A 16000-nucleotide genomic window follows, 5' to 3' on the forward strand; every position below is an offset into this window, starting at 1 on the left:
ATTATGGTATGCTGTGATCTGTGGCCATGCTGTGTGTTTCTACATAGAATTGCTTCCTTAAGGCGTTATGGTATGCTGTGACCTGGGTCCATGTTGTGTTTCTACATAGGATTGCTTCTTTAAGGCATTATGGTATGCTGTGACCTGTGGCCATGTTGTGTTTCTACATAGGATTGCTTCTTTAAGGCGTTATGGTATGCTGTGACCTGGGTCCATGTTGTGTTTCTACATAGGATTGCTTCTTTAAGGCGTTATGGTATGCTGTGACCTGTGGCTATGTTGTGTTTCTACATAGGATTGCTTCTTTAAGGCGTTATGGTATGCTGTGACCTGTAGCCATGGTGTGTTTCTACATAGGATTGCTTCTTTAAGGCGTTATGGTATGCTGTGGCCATGTCGTGTGTTTCTACATAGGATTGCTTCTTTAAGGCATTATGGTATGCTGTGACCTGGGTCCATTTTGTGTTTCTACATAGGACTGCTTCTTTAAGGCGTTATGGTATGCTATGACCTGTGGCCATGGTGTGTGTTTCTACATAGGATTGCTTCTTTAAGGCATTATGGTATGCTGTGGCCATGTTGTGTGTTTCTACATAGGATTGCTTCTTTAAGGCGTTATGGTATGCTGTGACCTGTGGCCATGTTGTGTGATTCTACATAGGATTGCTTCTTTAAGGCGTTATGGTATGCTGTGACCTGGGTCCATTTTGTGTTTCTACATAGGATTGCTTCCTTAAGGCGTTATGGTATGCTGTGGCCATGTTGTGTGTTTCTACATGAGATTGCTTCTTTAAGGCGTTTTGGTATGCTGTGACCTGTGGCCATGTTGTGTGTTTCTACATAGGATTGCTTCTTTAAGGCGTTATGGTATGCTGTGACCTGTGGCCATGTTGTGTGTTTCTACATAGGATTGCTTCTTTAAGGCGTTATGGTATGCTGTGACCTGGGTCCATTTTGTGTTTCTACATAGGATTGCTTCTTTAAGTCACTATGGTATGCTGTGGCCATGTTGTGTGTCTCTACATAGGATTGCTTCTTTAAGGCGTTATGGTATGCTGTGATCTGTGGCCATGTTGTGTGTTTCTACATAGGATTGCTTTTTTAAGGTGCTATGGTATGCTGTGATCTGGGACCATGTTCTGTTTCTACATACAAATGCAAGGATTGCTTCTTGAAAAATTAAAACAGATGGTATCATATGATGTGAGGAGTCTAGGCTGACTGCATTGTCTTAAACAGAATTATTCCCCTTTGAATGACCAGGATAAAGAAACAGGGATCTTAATGGCGTGTGTCAGAAAGAGAAACCAACTCCACATGTAGCTGACTCTTTCATATGTGTCATACAGAGTTGACACAAGAGGAACTCCCCTTTAAGGAATATTGTTATGTGTGTTGGAAAATGAAACATTGAGTTTTACCTAGTTCCACTTTAATGATACAAGTGGAACTAAATTGAGCATGGAGGAAGATTGACACAAACCAGCTGTGCATGTGGCCTTATGATATACCGGTATGTCGTGGCTGTTACAAGGGGAACACCCCTTTAAAAGAAGGTAGAAACAGGGATGTTTGTGGAGTGTGTTGGAAGCTCAATACAAACCAGCCTGTTCGATTTGCAATATGTCTTCTTGAGTTTATACACCCTTGTTTAATTTTTACAAGAGGAGTTGCCTTTAAGAAGATTCAGCCATAGTAGAAACAAGGATCTTAGTACTTGTAGTGATGCTACCAGGTTTTCACCTCACTGATGTCACCTATCACAAATACATGCAAAGGCAAGTCAATGGTCATCTAAAAAAGACACGGGAACATATACCACAAGTCAAAATAGGGAATTGCATCAGACATCATTTTTGTTACTGATGCGTTAATATGTCCACAAATCTCCATTGACCAATCAACTTTACATGTGGAATGTATACTTCTCCCAGTCACCATTGGACATAAGATGACCAGTGACCAGTGTGATGCTTGCAGCCACCTATACACAGCCTCAAGCACCTGCTTCAATGGGATATCGCCAACATAACTGAACTGGAGAAAATTGCTCAATTGTGTGTGCACGTGATTTCTAGCGAGAAAGGGAAAATATCAAAGACGTGGCTTGAAAACCAGACCAATCAGCTGATTTACGATGACCCACTTTGAGTGAGATTGCCAACATCTGGTACGACAAGACACCGGTGTGCTTCGGCCCCTCTCCTTGCCAAGCCATATTGCCCATTGTAGGAGCACGATTCAATTATTGAACAGAGGCTAACAGCATGATTGCCTTCATCTATCGGTACAGTTTCAGAGAGAGGTTTTTATGGCATAAAAGGAGAAGAATTTGGTGTGTGTAATAGTGATTGATTTATGATTATCAGTTGAATGTGAAGGACTATAGCTGACAGAGGGATGGTATTTGTACATACTTGCGGAGTAAGCGTTGCCTGCGACCTTCACACTTTCACCAACAGCCCACTGACACCGTATTGTTTCATTGCGAAGGGGTGACTTGCTGTTGAATGTTCCTCACATTTGTCATAACTGATCAGTTTGTTTTATTTTATTTTTTGATTTTGGGGGATATATTAAGGTATCTCAAATGAAACTTGAAATGTTGTCATGGTTGATTGATTGTAATTTTTTTTTAACTCCTCAAAAATAAATATTTAAAAGGTACATGCAAAATATGCATATTTAAATGTTTCTCTTTTATTCAAACTTTAAAATTCTTGGCATATTAAATTGTCAAAAACAGAATAATCAATTGATGTGGTGTTTCCTTCTGATATAATAAAGCAGGTTTCTTCAATAGTTTTGTAAAATGTTCTGCAAGTTTCCTCAATAGTTTTGTAAAATGTTCTGCAGTATTTAATTATTTTTATTTAATTTAAAAACTAAAAGCCTATAAATATATATCGTTACCAGAACAGGTTTGACATAAGATTGGCGAAGTTTATGTAATATATCTTAAAAGATGACTGAAATTGCAAAATAGATTTACTTTCTTCTTGATCTTTTTCTTGCTTTCTGTTAAAGAAACATTTACTTTTGAATTCAGCAAAATTGAATCACCAAACTCAAATGTTATTTAAGAAGCCATCAGTCTATATACAAAATGTAAATGTTTGTTCAGGAATGAAGCTATCATTTTCACACATAAAGTGAAGTTATATCCAATAAAAAAAATTAATATTTTAATAAATTTTATTTTCATCAAATTTCTTTCAAACTTCTATGTCCCAAACTATGATAAAAGTCTATTTCAGTTAAATATTATTTTACGTTTTCATCTAATCAGTTTATGAATGATATAAATTATATTATCCCACTTCGGCTAAGTACAGTCATGTCAGTGTATTTACCGTCCAAGTGGGCTAATGTCTTCTCACCAATGTATTGATTACAGAGTGCTGTGTTTCCGTGATGAGCAAGTGTTACCGTGGAGTGACTGTGAAGAGGATAGATAGAAAGACAGTTTTCATGTTAACTTTCTGACGCTAAATGCCAACCTCAACAAACAGCTAGATAATGAGTGATGACTCGAGATCCATGTGACGGCGTATCAGATGTGTGCACGATTGGTTCATATTGCGGACACTTTGTGGACATTTTGCGTGACGGTTCTGGTCTACTATCCTGACTAGGAATTGACGGAGCCAACTCGGGATGTTTAACGTGATTAATGATAACTGGCCTAGAAGTGCTTCCCTGCCTTTGTGCATCCCATATGATTATTGCACTGGAGTAATATCAGTGCTATCCAGACCGTGTGTATGTTGGTGATGAAAAACGTTGTGTGGGAGGAACGATGCTGTGTTAGCTGTTACGGAGTCTGGTTGAGGACAGTCAACAAGTGATGCTTGTTCTGCTGTTGAGTTTTCAAACTTAGGACTAGGATCAGTCAGTTATGAATGACTTGTCTGAGATAAACTCACAAAAATGGATTAACCTCTTTTGGTGATCACAGAGTCACAGATGGTTCGGTGTGGACACTGTTGGATGACCTTATGAGCTTCGAATGTGAAAATGGAAAAAAAATAATTCGTCATTATCCAATACTGTTTTCTGTCATCATGGCTTGTGTGATGAGAGTCTTCGCTTGACATTGTGATTGTTAAAACAAGGACTTTCAGGTTATTTTTTTGAAAGTCTTGGCCTTATCACAGAGATGTCTCAGTGTTATTTCTTTGGAATTTGTGAAGACTTGAAGAAGTGTTTCTCCCAGAATGTGGCCTCTGAACTCACAAATTGATGTATGGATGGATATTTTACCATTTAGCCTCTGATTCTGACATCAAAACTCTGTAGTATTAGACTTGACGAAGCCTCATGGAGTTCCTTCTCAGTAAGTGAACAAAAAGAAAAGCAGTGAAATATTGAGAAGACCTTCCTGTATTGTCAGCGCAGGAAGCCCTTACAAGCTCCTGTTGCAACTGTGTTTACATGTATTCATCTACTGTAGAAGTCACAGATCTGTTGCAAACAAGAGTAGCCAATGTATATTTTCTTTGGTGTCTTCTGCGGTGTCCATGGCAAGCCATGAGCCCTGTTCAACAATGACTGTGTCCATACATATATAAACTTCTCGGGACAAGCCTGTAGGTTTTGTCCAAGCATATATCACAAGTTTTCAAGACAAGCTTTGATGAAGACTTCATTTTACCTTGTAATAATAGATTTTTCAATACAAGCCAATGGAGAAAGTATTTTAACAGCGACTGTCGTGATATCAATACATGTAAAATGCACAAGCAGCTGAGAGATGTCACTTGTCCAACCTTGTGATAAGAGCACGTAAGGACAGTATAAACTTTGTCCAGAACCAACAGTGACAGGTGCCCTTCATAGAAGTTGAGGCATAAGTAATATGCAGTGGGGTTTCTTATACAGTTCCATTTATACTGTAGCTTCAGGGAATAAAGGTCATCATTCATTCAGGATGAAGAACGTGAGATTCACCCACTGATATCTCATCTCTATTGCAATACCACAAAACAATTCTGAATATAGACCTCTGCTGACCATAAGTTGCCCAGGGCAAAAGAATCAGTGATGATTACTTGTGACAAGAACAATTGACTGGAATATTTAAACCTATCCCACTATAGCTTGCCCACTATAGCTTGTCCCTGTAGAAACAAGGATAAGTGGCACAGATGCATTCAATATGATACAACACGTACTACCATCCTAACAACAACTTGACATAATGATATATGCCCCAAGACCTCATATCTGAATAGAAGACTCCTCCGTGAGCCTGCCTGGACAGTCAACCGATTACCTCTGTGAGTACTTGTGACAGGAATAATTGACTCAACTGAATGGGATTGAGAAGAACTGGTCCATCTGCCTGTGACCTCAGGTGCTTCTTTCGTGATCCCAGAAACATCTGATAATTTGTGTAAATTGTGTCAGCCTGACAATCTGTTGTGCCCTGGAGGAACAAGCTGGAAATACTTTGTCCTGCTGTACAACAGAGGAATGGAAATCACTGCCAGATACACACCATGCATATTAGGCTCTGAGGATGAAAGTTGTGTTGATTAACCGAAGTACAAGAATCATTGGCAACAGTGGCACTGATAACCCTTCAGCTACACTGACTGAAGAACCATTACATTGATAGTGTTAACCTTTGGTTAACTGAATAAAGATGTCTATCTTCAGCAGTAAATGGATTAAAACAATTGGACATTAGAACTAATCCAGGGTTTGATATTTGCTGACATTATATTTGAAAGACAGTATACAAAGGTTACTGTTTAGATGTGAGATACTGACTAGTGACTATTGTCATTTTCAAAACCACAGGTACATCTTGTTTCTGCTAAAGTATGGACCACAGCTGAAACTGAATTAAAAACAATTGGACACTGGAATTAATCCAGTAGCTGATATTTGCTGAGATTATATTTTAAAGACAGTGTACAATGGCTACTGTTTAGATGTGAGGTGCAGACTCCCTCTGGCTGGTAAACGAGCGACTGTCATTTTCAAAACTACGTCTTGTTTGTTTCTGGATAAATTCAGACAACAGATTAAGCTCGGCATTTCAGCAGGTAACATACACAGTGTGGTGTCAAGAATATTTATTTTGTTGTCAGCACAGGCAAATACTGAAAATGGATATTAACCAATCAGCCGTGAACTGCTCGGGATCCGTCAGTCATGGATCACCGACCCAGCGACAAGAATCCATAAGCTCCTTGAGCCCCAACCAAGGCTCCGCTAACTCCATTGGATCCACAAGCACAAAGCAATCCTCCACAGTCTCGAGAGGATCCATGACTCTCAGTCAACCTTCGGGAGACTCCAGGGATGACCTGAAGCAGGTGCCCTCACTTGGTGGTGGGGCAACCGGAGATGCTCACACTTCTAGGGACACTTTGAGGAACTCCCAGGCAATGAGAGATTCCTTTAGGGATTCTCAGATGTCAAGGGATGCTCTAGGTCATCAAGACTCTCACACATCAAGAGATTCAGGAGGTCACAGAGATTCTCAGGTTTCTAGAGATGCAGGACACAGAGATTCTCAGATGTCAAGGGATGCTCTAGGTCATCAAGACTCTCACACATCAAGAGATTCCGGAGGTCGCAGAGATTCTCAGGTTTCTAGAGATGCAGGACACAGAGATTCTCAGATGTCAAGGGAAGCTTTAGGTCATCAAGACTGTCACACATCAAGAGATTCTGGAGGTCACAGAGATTCTCAGGCTTCTAGAGATGCAGGACACAGAGATTCTCATATGTCAAGGGATGCTCTAGGTCATCAAGACTCTCACACATCAAGAGATTCTGGAGGTCACAGTTCTCAGGCTTCTAGAGATGCAGAACACAGAGATTCTCATATGTCAAGGGATGCTCTAGGTCATCAAGACTCTCACACATCAAGAGATTCTGGAGGTCGCAGAGATTCTCAGATGTCAAGGGATTATGCTATGAACGAGTCTATGATGTCAAGAGAATCTCTAAGTCATCAAGACTCTCACACATCGAGAGATTCAGGAGGTTGCAGAGATTCTCATGCTTCTAGAAACAGAGATTCTCATATGTCAAGAGAAACTGACAGGGATTCTCAGGTTTCTAAAGATTCAGGAGCTTTGAGGGATTCCAAGAATTTGAGAGAAACTCGCAGAGATTCTCAGATTTGTAGAGCTGCTGGAGATCCTGGGGATTATCAGACTAATAGACATTCAGAAATTGATCACAGAGAACCCAGAGGTGATGTGAGGTATACTCCTTCAACACGAGATCCTGTTAGTACAAAAGATCAAATGAAAGGGTCACACACATCACAAGATCACATTTCTCACACAGATTCTCGCACATCCAAGAGAACTCAAGCTCACCCAGATTCCCACAGATCAAGGGATCACCAAATATCCAGAGATCCTGTCATGTCAAGGGATCATGTGTCTCAGAACCAGACCCCTCGGGACTGTGCCGCCCTGAGACACTCCGGCCAGTCGGGTGCAGCACCGCGTCAGACTTCAGCCAGCTCCATGGGGTCAGTGGACAGCAGGTCAAGGAGGAGGATTTTCACGCGGGCGATGGTCCATCATGATGCTGTTGGTGACTCGGAAGATGAAATGTACAGACACTGGAAAGGTGATGTCAAAATGCATGCTTCAAAAGTCTTCAGTCTTTAATTTTTCAATATAATCCATCACCATGATCAGCGTAAGTACTGGTCTGAAGCAAACCCACGCTTGTCATAAGAGGCGACTAACAGGATTTGGGTTTCAGGCTTGCTCACATAGTTGGAATAGGAATGGTCTAATGTGTCTAACTCCCGTGAAGGTCCAGGGTAGAATAGGTCTTCAGCAACCCATGCTTGCCGTAAAAGGCAACTATGCTTGTCATAAGAGGCGACTAAAGAGATCGGGTGGTCAGGCTGGCTGACTTGGTTGATGCATGTCATTGTATCCCAATTGCGTGGATCGATGCTCATGATGTCAATCACTTGATTGTCTGGTCCAGACTTGATTATTTATAGACTGCAGACAAACTATGTAATCCATGCTTGTCCAGCAGCCCTTTGCTTGTTTTAAATTGGATGGAGGTGATGGAATTGTTTTGTCAGATGACATTGTATCATTGTGCCCAAACTGCATGTTTTCAGTCACTAGTATGACTGGGACAGATTTGAGAATTAACAGGCTGCAGTGATAAAGCTGGGAAGTTGCTGACTGTGCAGCTTTAAAAAGCTCACCAACTCGCATGTATGTTGTATGGATAAGTGACCATGTGACGTCTCCTTGAGCAAGTGACTTTGTTTGAAATGTGCCAGCAGTGAATGTGTACCCAGTAGGATGAGATGACAATGTGGTTGCTAACCTTCTAGAGCCTAACAGGCAGCTTGGGTTGTATACTCCCCAGGGAGCTGAGAATGATTCTTTAGTGCACACTGATCCTGTGACCGGGGTAGTAATAATGCTTTTAGCACGCCCCTGAGTGGTGTGGAAATATGCGCAATTCAAATGGCCTATTATTATTGTGTTTTGTCCTGCCCCACATTATAAATGTGGTTTCTCCTTATGAAAGCGACTTTTCAAAATATGCTTCTGTCAATCCAGCAGGTAATGGGTACCCAGTAGATGTCTTTGATAGGCATTTAGGTGAGGTGAGGGGAAATTTGGTTTAACGTTGTGTCCAAGATTATTGCATGCACGTGTGTGTGTGTGTGTGTGTGTGTGTGTGTGTGTCTGTTGCTGCTTGTACTAGTCCGGACTGATGCCGATTTATAGTGCTAGCCCACTGAGATACCATGCCACAGTTTAACATGAAAACCCCACTCAGATACAGTATACTGACTCCGAGCCGACCAGTCCTTGTTTTAGCCCCTTAATGCCGAGCGCCAGACAGGGGAACAACAAGTACCATCTTTAAACGTCTTTTGGTATGACACAGCCAGGGATCGAACCCCGGACCTTCGCTCTCCAGGCGAACGCTCTACCACTAGACCACGGAGGCAGTCGATAGGCATTTAGGAGTAAGAACATGAATACATGATACTTTATAATGGGTAACAACTTTTTTTTTATTCTTTGTAACCAGTAGGATGAGATGGTAATGTGACCGTTAACCTTCTAGCAGGCAACGTGGATTATCTATCACCTGAGTTGAGTTGAGTGCTCACTGATCCATTTACCAGGGTAATAATGGAACACTTTGAGCATGCATTAGGATGTGGATTTGACGCCAGATGCTTATTATTATTATTATCATTAATACTGTTATAGTGGTTAAAGCATTCACTCGTCACACCCAAGTTGATACAGATATAACTAATGCGATGGCCTGAACAAGTGACTTGTTTGTCACTGGTAACTTCATACCCGTGAAGATCCATGTTGGATCTTCAACAACCCATGCTTGCCTCCCCTATGAAGATCCGGGTTAGAATAGGTCTTCAACAACCCATGCTTGCCTCCCCTATGAAGATCCGGGTTAGAATGGATCTTCAACAACCCATGCTTGCCTCCCCTATGAAGATCCAGGTTAGAATAGGTCTTCAACAACCCATGCTTGCCTCCCCTATGAAGATCCGGGTTAGAATAGGTCTTCAACAACCCATGCTTGCCTCCGCTATGAAGATCCGGGTTAAAATTAGTCCCTCCTGTTGTATAAATAGTACCTGGAAGTATAAAGGATACCTTGAAGCACTCTGTGCAAGGATCAGTTGCTCAGTGTATGTATTCATTATCATAAGTATTAACCAGATTCACTGTAGACCAGTGTTATATTATAAGGCGACATAAAGATGTACTGTGTGTACCAATAGTTGATGGAAAATGCTGTAAATTAAAGACTATACCAGGAATACTTTCAGTATAAATAGAGAATCTCACCCGAATCCCACAAGTTGATAAAAGTGGCAAAAGTCCTCGGCAAGCCTCGGAAATTTTCCACTTTTATCAACTCGTGTTGATATATTTGATATCAAAAGACACTCGGGTGAGATTTTATTTATCATCCAACATCATTCTTTCAACTTTTTCAATTTGTAGACAGTAATTAGCAGTGTCTTCAGTGTAAAAAGTACTGCAAACAGCTTCAGTAGCAGAGCCATTAGTGATGTCATTTGATTGTGACATCATGGTAACCAGTGATATCACAATGGTCTGCAAACCATTGTGATGTAATTTCATTGCAGCGATATCTACAGTGTAGATATCGCTTGATCTCATCCAAGCCATATCTCCTGTGGGAGCCAGTTTTGGATGATAAAATTCTATAACAAACTAGAAGGAGCCTGCAAAATCAGGCCATGATGTCTGAAGTTTATTTTCAACGGAACAATAACATTTATTAATAATTAATAATTAATTAGACATTTATGTAGCATTGTTTCCAAAATAGTGCTCAAAGGCGAATCTGGTCAAGGAGTTTTGAGTGGTGGGGCTGGTCAGTTAAGTGAAGACTTCTGTGTGTCTTGTTAATGAGCTGCTGCAGATAGACTGATGACAAACAATAGACTGATCAACTTATAGACAGCAGTCAGAAGCTGGTTGATCCTCTGTCTTGCAGGAATCCAGCAGAGACTCATTAGCGTGGCTGTGATGTGGTTTTAACTTGATGTGGCAGTTTGAGTCACAACACGAGTCGGGATTATGAAGTGCTTTGTTTGTAACAGTCACAGTTGTGCTATGTCTGTATTTGGGATGGCCACAGCGGACACTGACTCAGCTGTTGTCACTGTAGGTCCACATCTCTTCATCGTTTTGTATCCATTTTTCTGAACGACTGTAGCGGTACAATCACGATGCGGAATGGGTTCCACAAAGCGATTGTACCACTACGACTGGCATAAGCCTATGTTAAGGAATGGGAGTTTTGTTCATCTTAATGCTTTGATCGCTTTGTGGAACGGGGCCTACTTTAGTATTGATTCAAATCTGTCAAAAAAAATAATAATTGCTTTTTTAATCAATAACATTAAAAACTGTAGACAAAAATACAAAATAAATGAAGTGTCACAGTGCAATAATCAAACAAAAGCCCAGGCCAATCTTTTCTATGCCAGTCAAGAAACAGTAGTCTCTAAGGGGACATGACCCATTTTATTTTAGTTTCTAGCAACATAAGCGGGAAACTACTTGCTTAGCTAGTCAATCAAAGGCCACAGAATATCCTGCAATTTATAAGAAGATTGATGTGCACTGTAGGATACGGATCATAGGCTATTTTTAAAATCTAAACAACAAATCACTTACCTCCAAATACTTGCACTGTTTTTCATCAAGAGAGGGAAATTTTAATTAAGATTCAATCTCACAGACGAAAAACGGCATCTTGTTAGGTATAGGATTTACGATCACCTTAATGCTAAGATCGCTTTTTACAAGCTCCAGGATATTTAGTCACTGCTTCAAAACATTCACTTTATTCTGTGGAAGGAGGAGACATCCAGCATGCTCGGATGTTTAAGGATATTTTTTTAAAACAATCCCAGTGTTGAGGGTGGCTCTGATGACTTTGTGAATTAGGCTCTGATGAGATTGTTGAAGGAGGCTCTAATCACTTGTTGAAGGAGGCTCTGATCACTTGTTGAAGGAGGCTCTGATGACTTGTTGAAGGAGGCTCTGATCACTTGTTGAAGCAGGCTCTGATGACTTGTTGAAGGAGGCTCTGATCACCTGTTGAAGGAGGCTCTGATCACTTGTTGAAGGAGGCTCTGATGACTTGTTGAAGGAGGCTCTGATGACTTGTTGAAGGTGGCTCTGATGACTTTGTGAATTAGGCTCTGATGAGATTGTTGAAGGAGGCTCTAATCACTTGTTGAAGGAGGCTCTGATCACTTGTTGAAGGAGGCTCTGATGACTTGTTGAAGGAGGCTCTGATCACTTGTTGAAGCAGGCTCTGATGACTTGTTGAAGGAGGCTCTGATCACCTGTTGAAGGAGGCTCTGATCACTTGTTGAAGGAGGCTCTGATGACTTGTTGAAGGAGGCTCTGATGACTTGTTGAAGGAGGCTCTGATGACTTGTTGAAAGAGGCTCTGATGACTTGTTGAAGGAGGCTCTAATCACTTGTTGAAAGAGTCTCTGATGACTTGTTGAAGGAGGCTCTGATCACTTGTTTAAGGAGGCTCTGATGACTTGTTGAAGGAGACTCTGATGACTTGTTGAAGGAGGCTCTGATCACCTGTTGAAGGAGGCTCTGATCACCTGATGAAGGAGGCTCTAATCACTTGTTGAAGGAGGCTCTAATCACCTGTTGAAGGAGGCTCTAATCACTTGTTGAAGGAGGCTCTGATCACCTGTTGAAAGAGGCTCTAAACGCCTGTTGAAGGAGGCTCTAATCACTTGTTGAAGAAGGCTCTAATCACTTGTTGAAGGAGGCTCTAATCACTTGTTGAAAGAGGCTCTGATCACTTGTTGAAGGAGTCTCTGATTACCTCTCGAAGGACGCTCTGATGACTTGTTGAAGGAGCCTCCGATCACCTGTTGAAGGAGGCACTTGTCATTTTACTGGCAGTAAAACAGTTGATGTTTTGAGCCAACACTTGCTGACACAGGCTAACACCATTCTTTGCCAAGCAATTTCAGAGTACACTATTATAACTGGAGGTGTTACAGTACTTACAGACTGTTGGTTTGTTCAGCAGCAGCATGCAACTCTGGCAAGTTTTATCCCCTGTTGGAATTGTATTATCTCTTCATTCTGTTCATCCATCCACCTCTGTCCCAGAGGATGTGCCAACATGTGAATCCATCCACCTCTGTCCCAGAGGATGTGCCAACATGTGAATCCATCCACCTCTGTCCCAGAGGATGTGCAAACATGTGAATCCATCCACCTCTGTCCCAGAGGATGTGCCAACATGTGAATCCATCCACCTCTGTCCCAGAGGATGTGCCAACATGTGAATCCATCCACCTCTGTCCCAGAGGATGTGCCAACATGTGAATGCATCCGCCTCTGTCCCAGAGGATGTGCCAACATTTGAATCCATCCACCTCTGTCCCAGAGGATGTGCCAACATGTGAATCCATCCACCTCTGTCCCAGAGGATGTCCCAACATGTGAATCCATCCACCTCTGTCCCAGAGGATGTGCCATATGTGAATCCATCCACCTCTGTCCCAGAGGATGTGCCAACATGTGAATCCATCCACCTCTGTCCCAGAGGATGTGCCAACATTTGAATCCATCCGCCTCTGTCCCAGAAGATGTGCCAACATTTGAATCCATCCACCTCTGTCCCAGAGGATGTGCCAACATGTGAATCCATCCGCCTCTGTCCCAGAGGATGTGCCAACATGTGAATCCATCCACCTCTGTCCCAGAGGATGTGCCAACATGTGAAACCATCCACCCCTGTCCCAGAGGATGTGCCAACATTTGAATCCATCCACCTCTGTCCCAGAGAATGTGCCAACATGTGAATCCATCCACCTCTGTCCCAGAGGATGTGCCAACAGGTGAATCCATCCACCTCTGTCCCAGAGGATGTGCCAACATGTGAATCCATCCACCTCTGTCCCAGAGGATGTGCAAACATGTGAATCCATCCACCTCTGTCCCAGAGGATGTGCCAACATGTGAATCCATCCGCCTCTGTCCCAGAGGATGTGCCAACATGTGAATCCATCCACCTCTGTCCCAGAGGATGTGCCAACATGTGAATCCATCCACCTCTGTCCCAGAGGATGTGCCAACATGTGAATCCATCCACCTCTGTCCCAGAGGATGTGCCAACATGTGAATCCATCCGCCTCTGTCCCAGAGGATGTGCAAACATGTGAATCCATCCACCTCTGTCCAAGAGGATGTGCCAACATGTGAATCCATCCACCTCTGTCCCAGAGGATGTGCCAACATGTGAATCCATCCACCTCTGTCTCAGAGGATGTGCCACCATGTGAATCCATCCACCTTTAATAGCCTGTTGCTGTGTCTGCCGAGTCTGCAATATTTATTCTCCACTTTGGACAAGGAATATTTGAACAGTTCTTGTACATTTTGGACTTGACTAATGGATGTTAACACATAAAATTTTATCTTGCTGTGAGAACTTGAATTCATATCTTTAAATTAAAGGTCAGGTTTCACTGCCGCAGTAGGTGTTCTGTTTCCAGCAGATCCCACAAACACCCAAATTGTCTGTTCCCAGGAAAATGGGACTTTTCAGATTGCGTGTTAGTGATCATCCTGCACTTTAAACAGACTGAGGATTTATTTTCTTTCAATTAAACGACCAATCTATAAAACTTTATGGCAAAAAACTAAAAGAACTGTTCAGCTACGAAAAAAATAAATATTTATTCACATTTCAACCATAAAATTAAATCATCAGAAACAGACTGGGTTTAAGATATCAAAATAGGATTTGCAGTTTTAAATATTGTGTATTGTGAACATGTTTCATAGGCATTACTTGGATGTTGACGGATGAAAAAGTAGACACAATTTATGGACAACAACTTCTTTAATAACTGTGAAGGCAACGTTTTGGTATAGATCCTTATACCGCTGTCAAGCAGGTATATATATATATACTAGGTATATATGTTCTATCATCAAGTCTTGCTTGACAGCGGTATAAGGATCTACACCAAAACGTTGCCTGCACAGTTTATAAAGAAGTTGTTAGCCATAAATTGTGTCTACTTTGTGTATTGTGAATCTTCAGATTTTCCACCCAAAAATCTGGTGAGCACGGGTGGCCCAGTCATCTAAGGTGCCGCGATTCACTGTGCAGAGTTGCGTCCCTTGGGCATGCCAGAAACCTATGATTGTGGGTTCGAATCCCGGTACACCCTATTTATGTTTCTAGGTTTGTCAGCACCATACCCGTGCTCGTGGGTTTCACCGAAGTGTTAAACATCTGAGACCTGCATCACTTGGGGCTTTCCTCCCACATTAAGATGACACGCCGTGATATAACTGGAATACTGTTAAATGCAGTGTTAAACCCAACTCACTCACTCACTCACTCACTCACTCACTCACTCACTCACTCACACACCAATTCACTCACCAATTCACTCACTCACTCACCAATTCACTCACTCACTCACCAATTCACTCACTCACTCACTCACTCACTCACTCACTCACTCTCTCTCTCACTCATTCACTCTCTCACTCACTCACTCACTCACTCACTGTGCCTTCTTCATCATTCAGTCTACTTCGTGTAATGTGAACCTTCAGATTTTCCACCAAAAACTGCATGGCCTGTCTGTGCCCTTGAACATGCATCATGCATTTGCCCCATGCATTTGCCCCAATGATTGATTGTCTGCAACTGAGAGTGCATTTAATACGACTACAACAACAGCTTCTGCAGAGTGGCGCAGCATCCATTACTCTCTACACTAAAACCCCATTAATCCCATAGAGCCATTCAAATCAAACTCATCTGGAATAATGAATTTCAGCTGACTCAGGATCATTATTTGAGTGAGAGTGAACTGGTGAGCAGTTATTCAAAATGGAATGTCATGTCAGCAATAAGCAATCAATACCACTGTAAACAGATCAACCTCGACGTGGAATCCAGGCCGGGGGAGGGTCTCCATAGCTCCTGTTTGTCCTTTACGCTGACCTCAATGTGGACTTGGTGGTCAGGCTTTGATATCACTCACTCACTCACTCACTCACTCACTCACTCACTCACTCACTCACTCACTCACTCACTCACTCACTCAATGCGACATGATAAATTTAATAAATGCTCATCACCTGCCTCGGTAGCTCAGTGGGAAACAGTGGCCATTAGTTACAAAACTTAACACGATATGTGAGGTTGCAGGCTCGATTCAAGTCATGGAATTTTCGTGTAAAAACAAATTGTGACTTTTAACCAATCATCAAACAGAATTGTGTTCACATCAAGAGGCAAGTTTACAAAACATTAATTGTGAAACCTATGTATTACAATTGAAATGTAAAACCTCAGTCAGGTTTAGATGTGATCTATTTCAAATTCCAGGTTTTGAAGAGAATGGTATGACATCACATTAGCAGAATGTAGACAACTAAATCCAAATTGTTCT

General features: G+C 41.8%; 2 protein-coding genes across 3 annotated transcripts in view; both read left to right on the top strand.

Annotated features, from left to right (window-relative positions):
* LOC139461213 (uncharacterized) overlaps positions 1 to 16000 on the top strand; it is a 206747-nt gene that overhangs the window by 49259 nt on the left and 141488 nt on the right. The window contains exon 1 of one of the 2 annotated variants that reach the window (XM_071242817.1): positions 7578 to 7602. The exons of the other annotated variant lie outside the window; for it this stretch is intronic. Within the exon in view, the coding sequence (XP_071098918.1) occupies positions 7584 to 7602 (19 nt within the window). The 5' untranslated portion in view covers positions 7578 to 7583. Of the gene's footprint in view, positions 1 to 7577; positions 7603 to 16000 lie in introns of those variants that run through there. 2 annotated transcript variants of the gene reach the window in all.
* LOC139460393 (putative uncharacterized protein DDB_G0281733) lies at positions 6117 to 7558 on the top strand. The gene is made up of 2 exons (XM_071241888.1): positions 6117 to 7225; positions 7312 to 7558. Exons 1-2 carry the CDS (start codon positions 6117 to 6119, stop codon positions 7556 to 7558), a joined length of 1356 nt encoding a protein of 451 aa, XP_071097989.1.

This window comes from Haliotis cracherodii, unplaced genomic scaffold (assembly GCF_022045235.1).
Source record: "Haliotis cracherodii isolate W230 unplaced genomic scaffold, xgHalCrac1.p SCAF_14, whole genome shotgun sequence".
In the NCBI taxonomy this organism is placed as follows: domain Eukaryota; kingdom Metazoa; phylum Mollusca; class Gastropoda; order Lepetellida; family Haliotidae; genus Haliotis; species Haliotis cracherodii.

What these genes read in the sequence shown, in the direction of transcription:
- LOC139460393 (XM_071241888.1), top strand. Translation starts at nt 6,117, where the DNA reads ATGGATATTAACCAATCAGCCGTGAACTGCTCGGGATCCGTCAGTCAT. An exon ending in GAACCCAGAGGTGATGTGAG is followed by an intron (nt 7,226 to 7,311) that starts GTATACTCCTTC and finishes TTTCTCACACAG; the next exon opens with ATTCTCGCACATCCAAGAGA.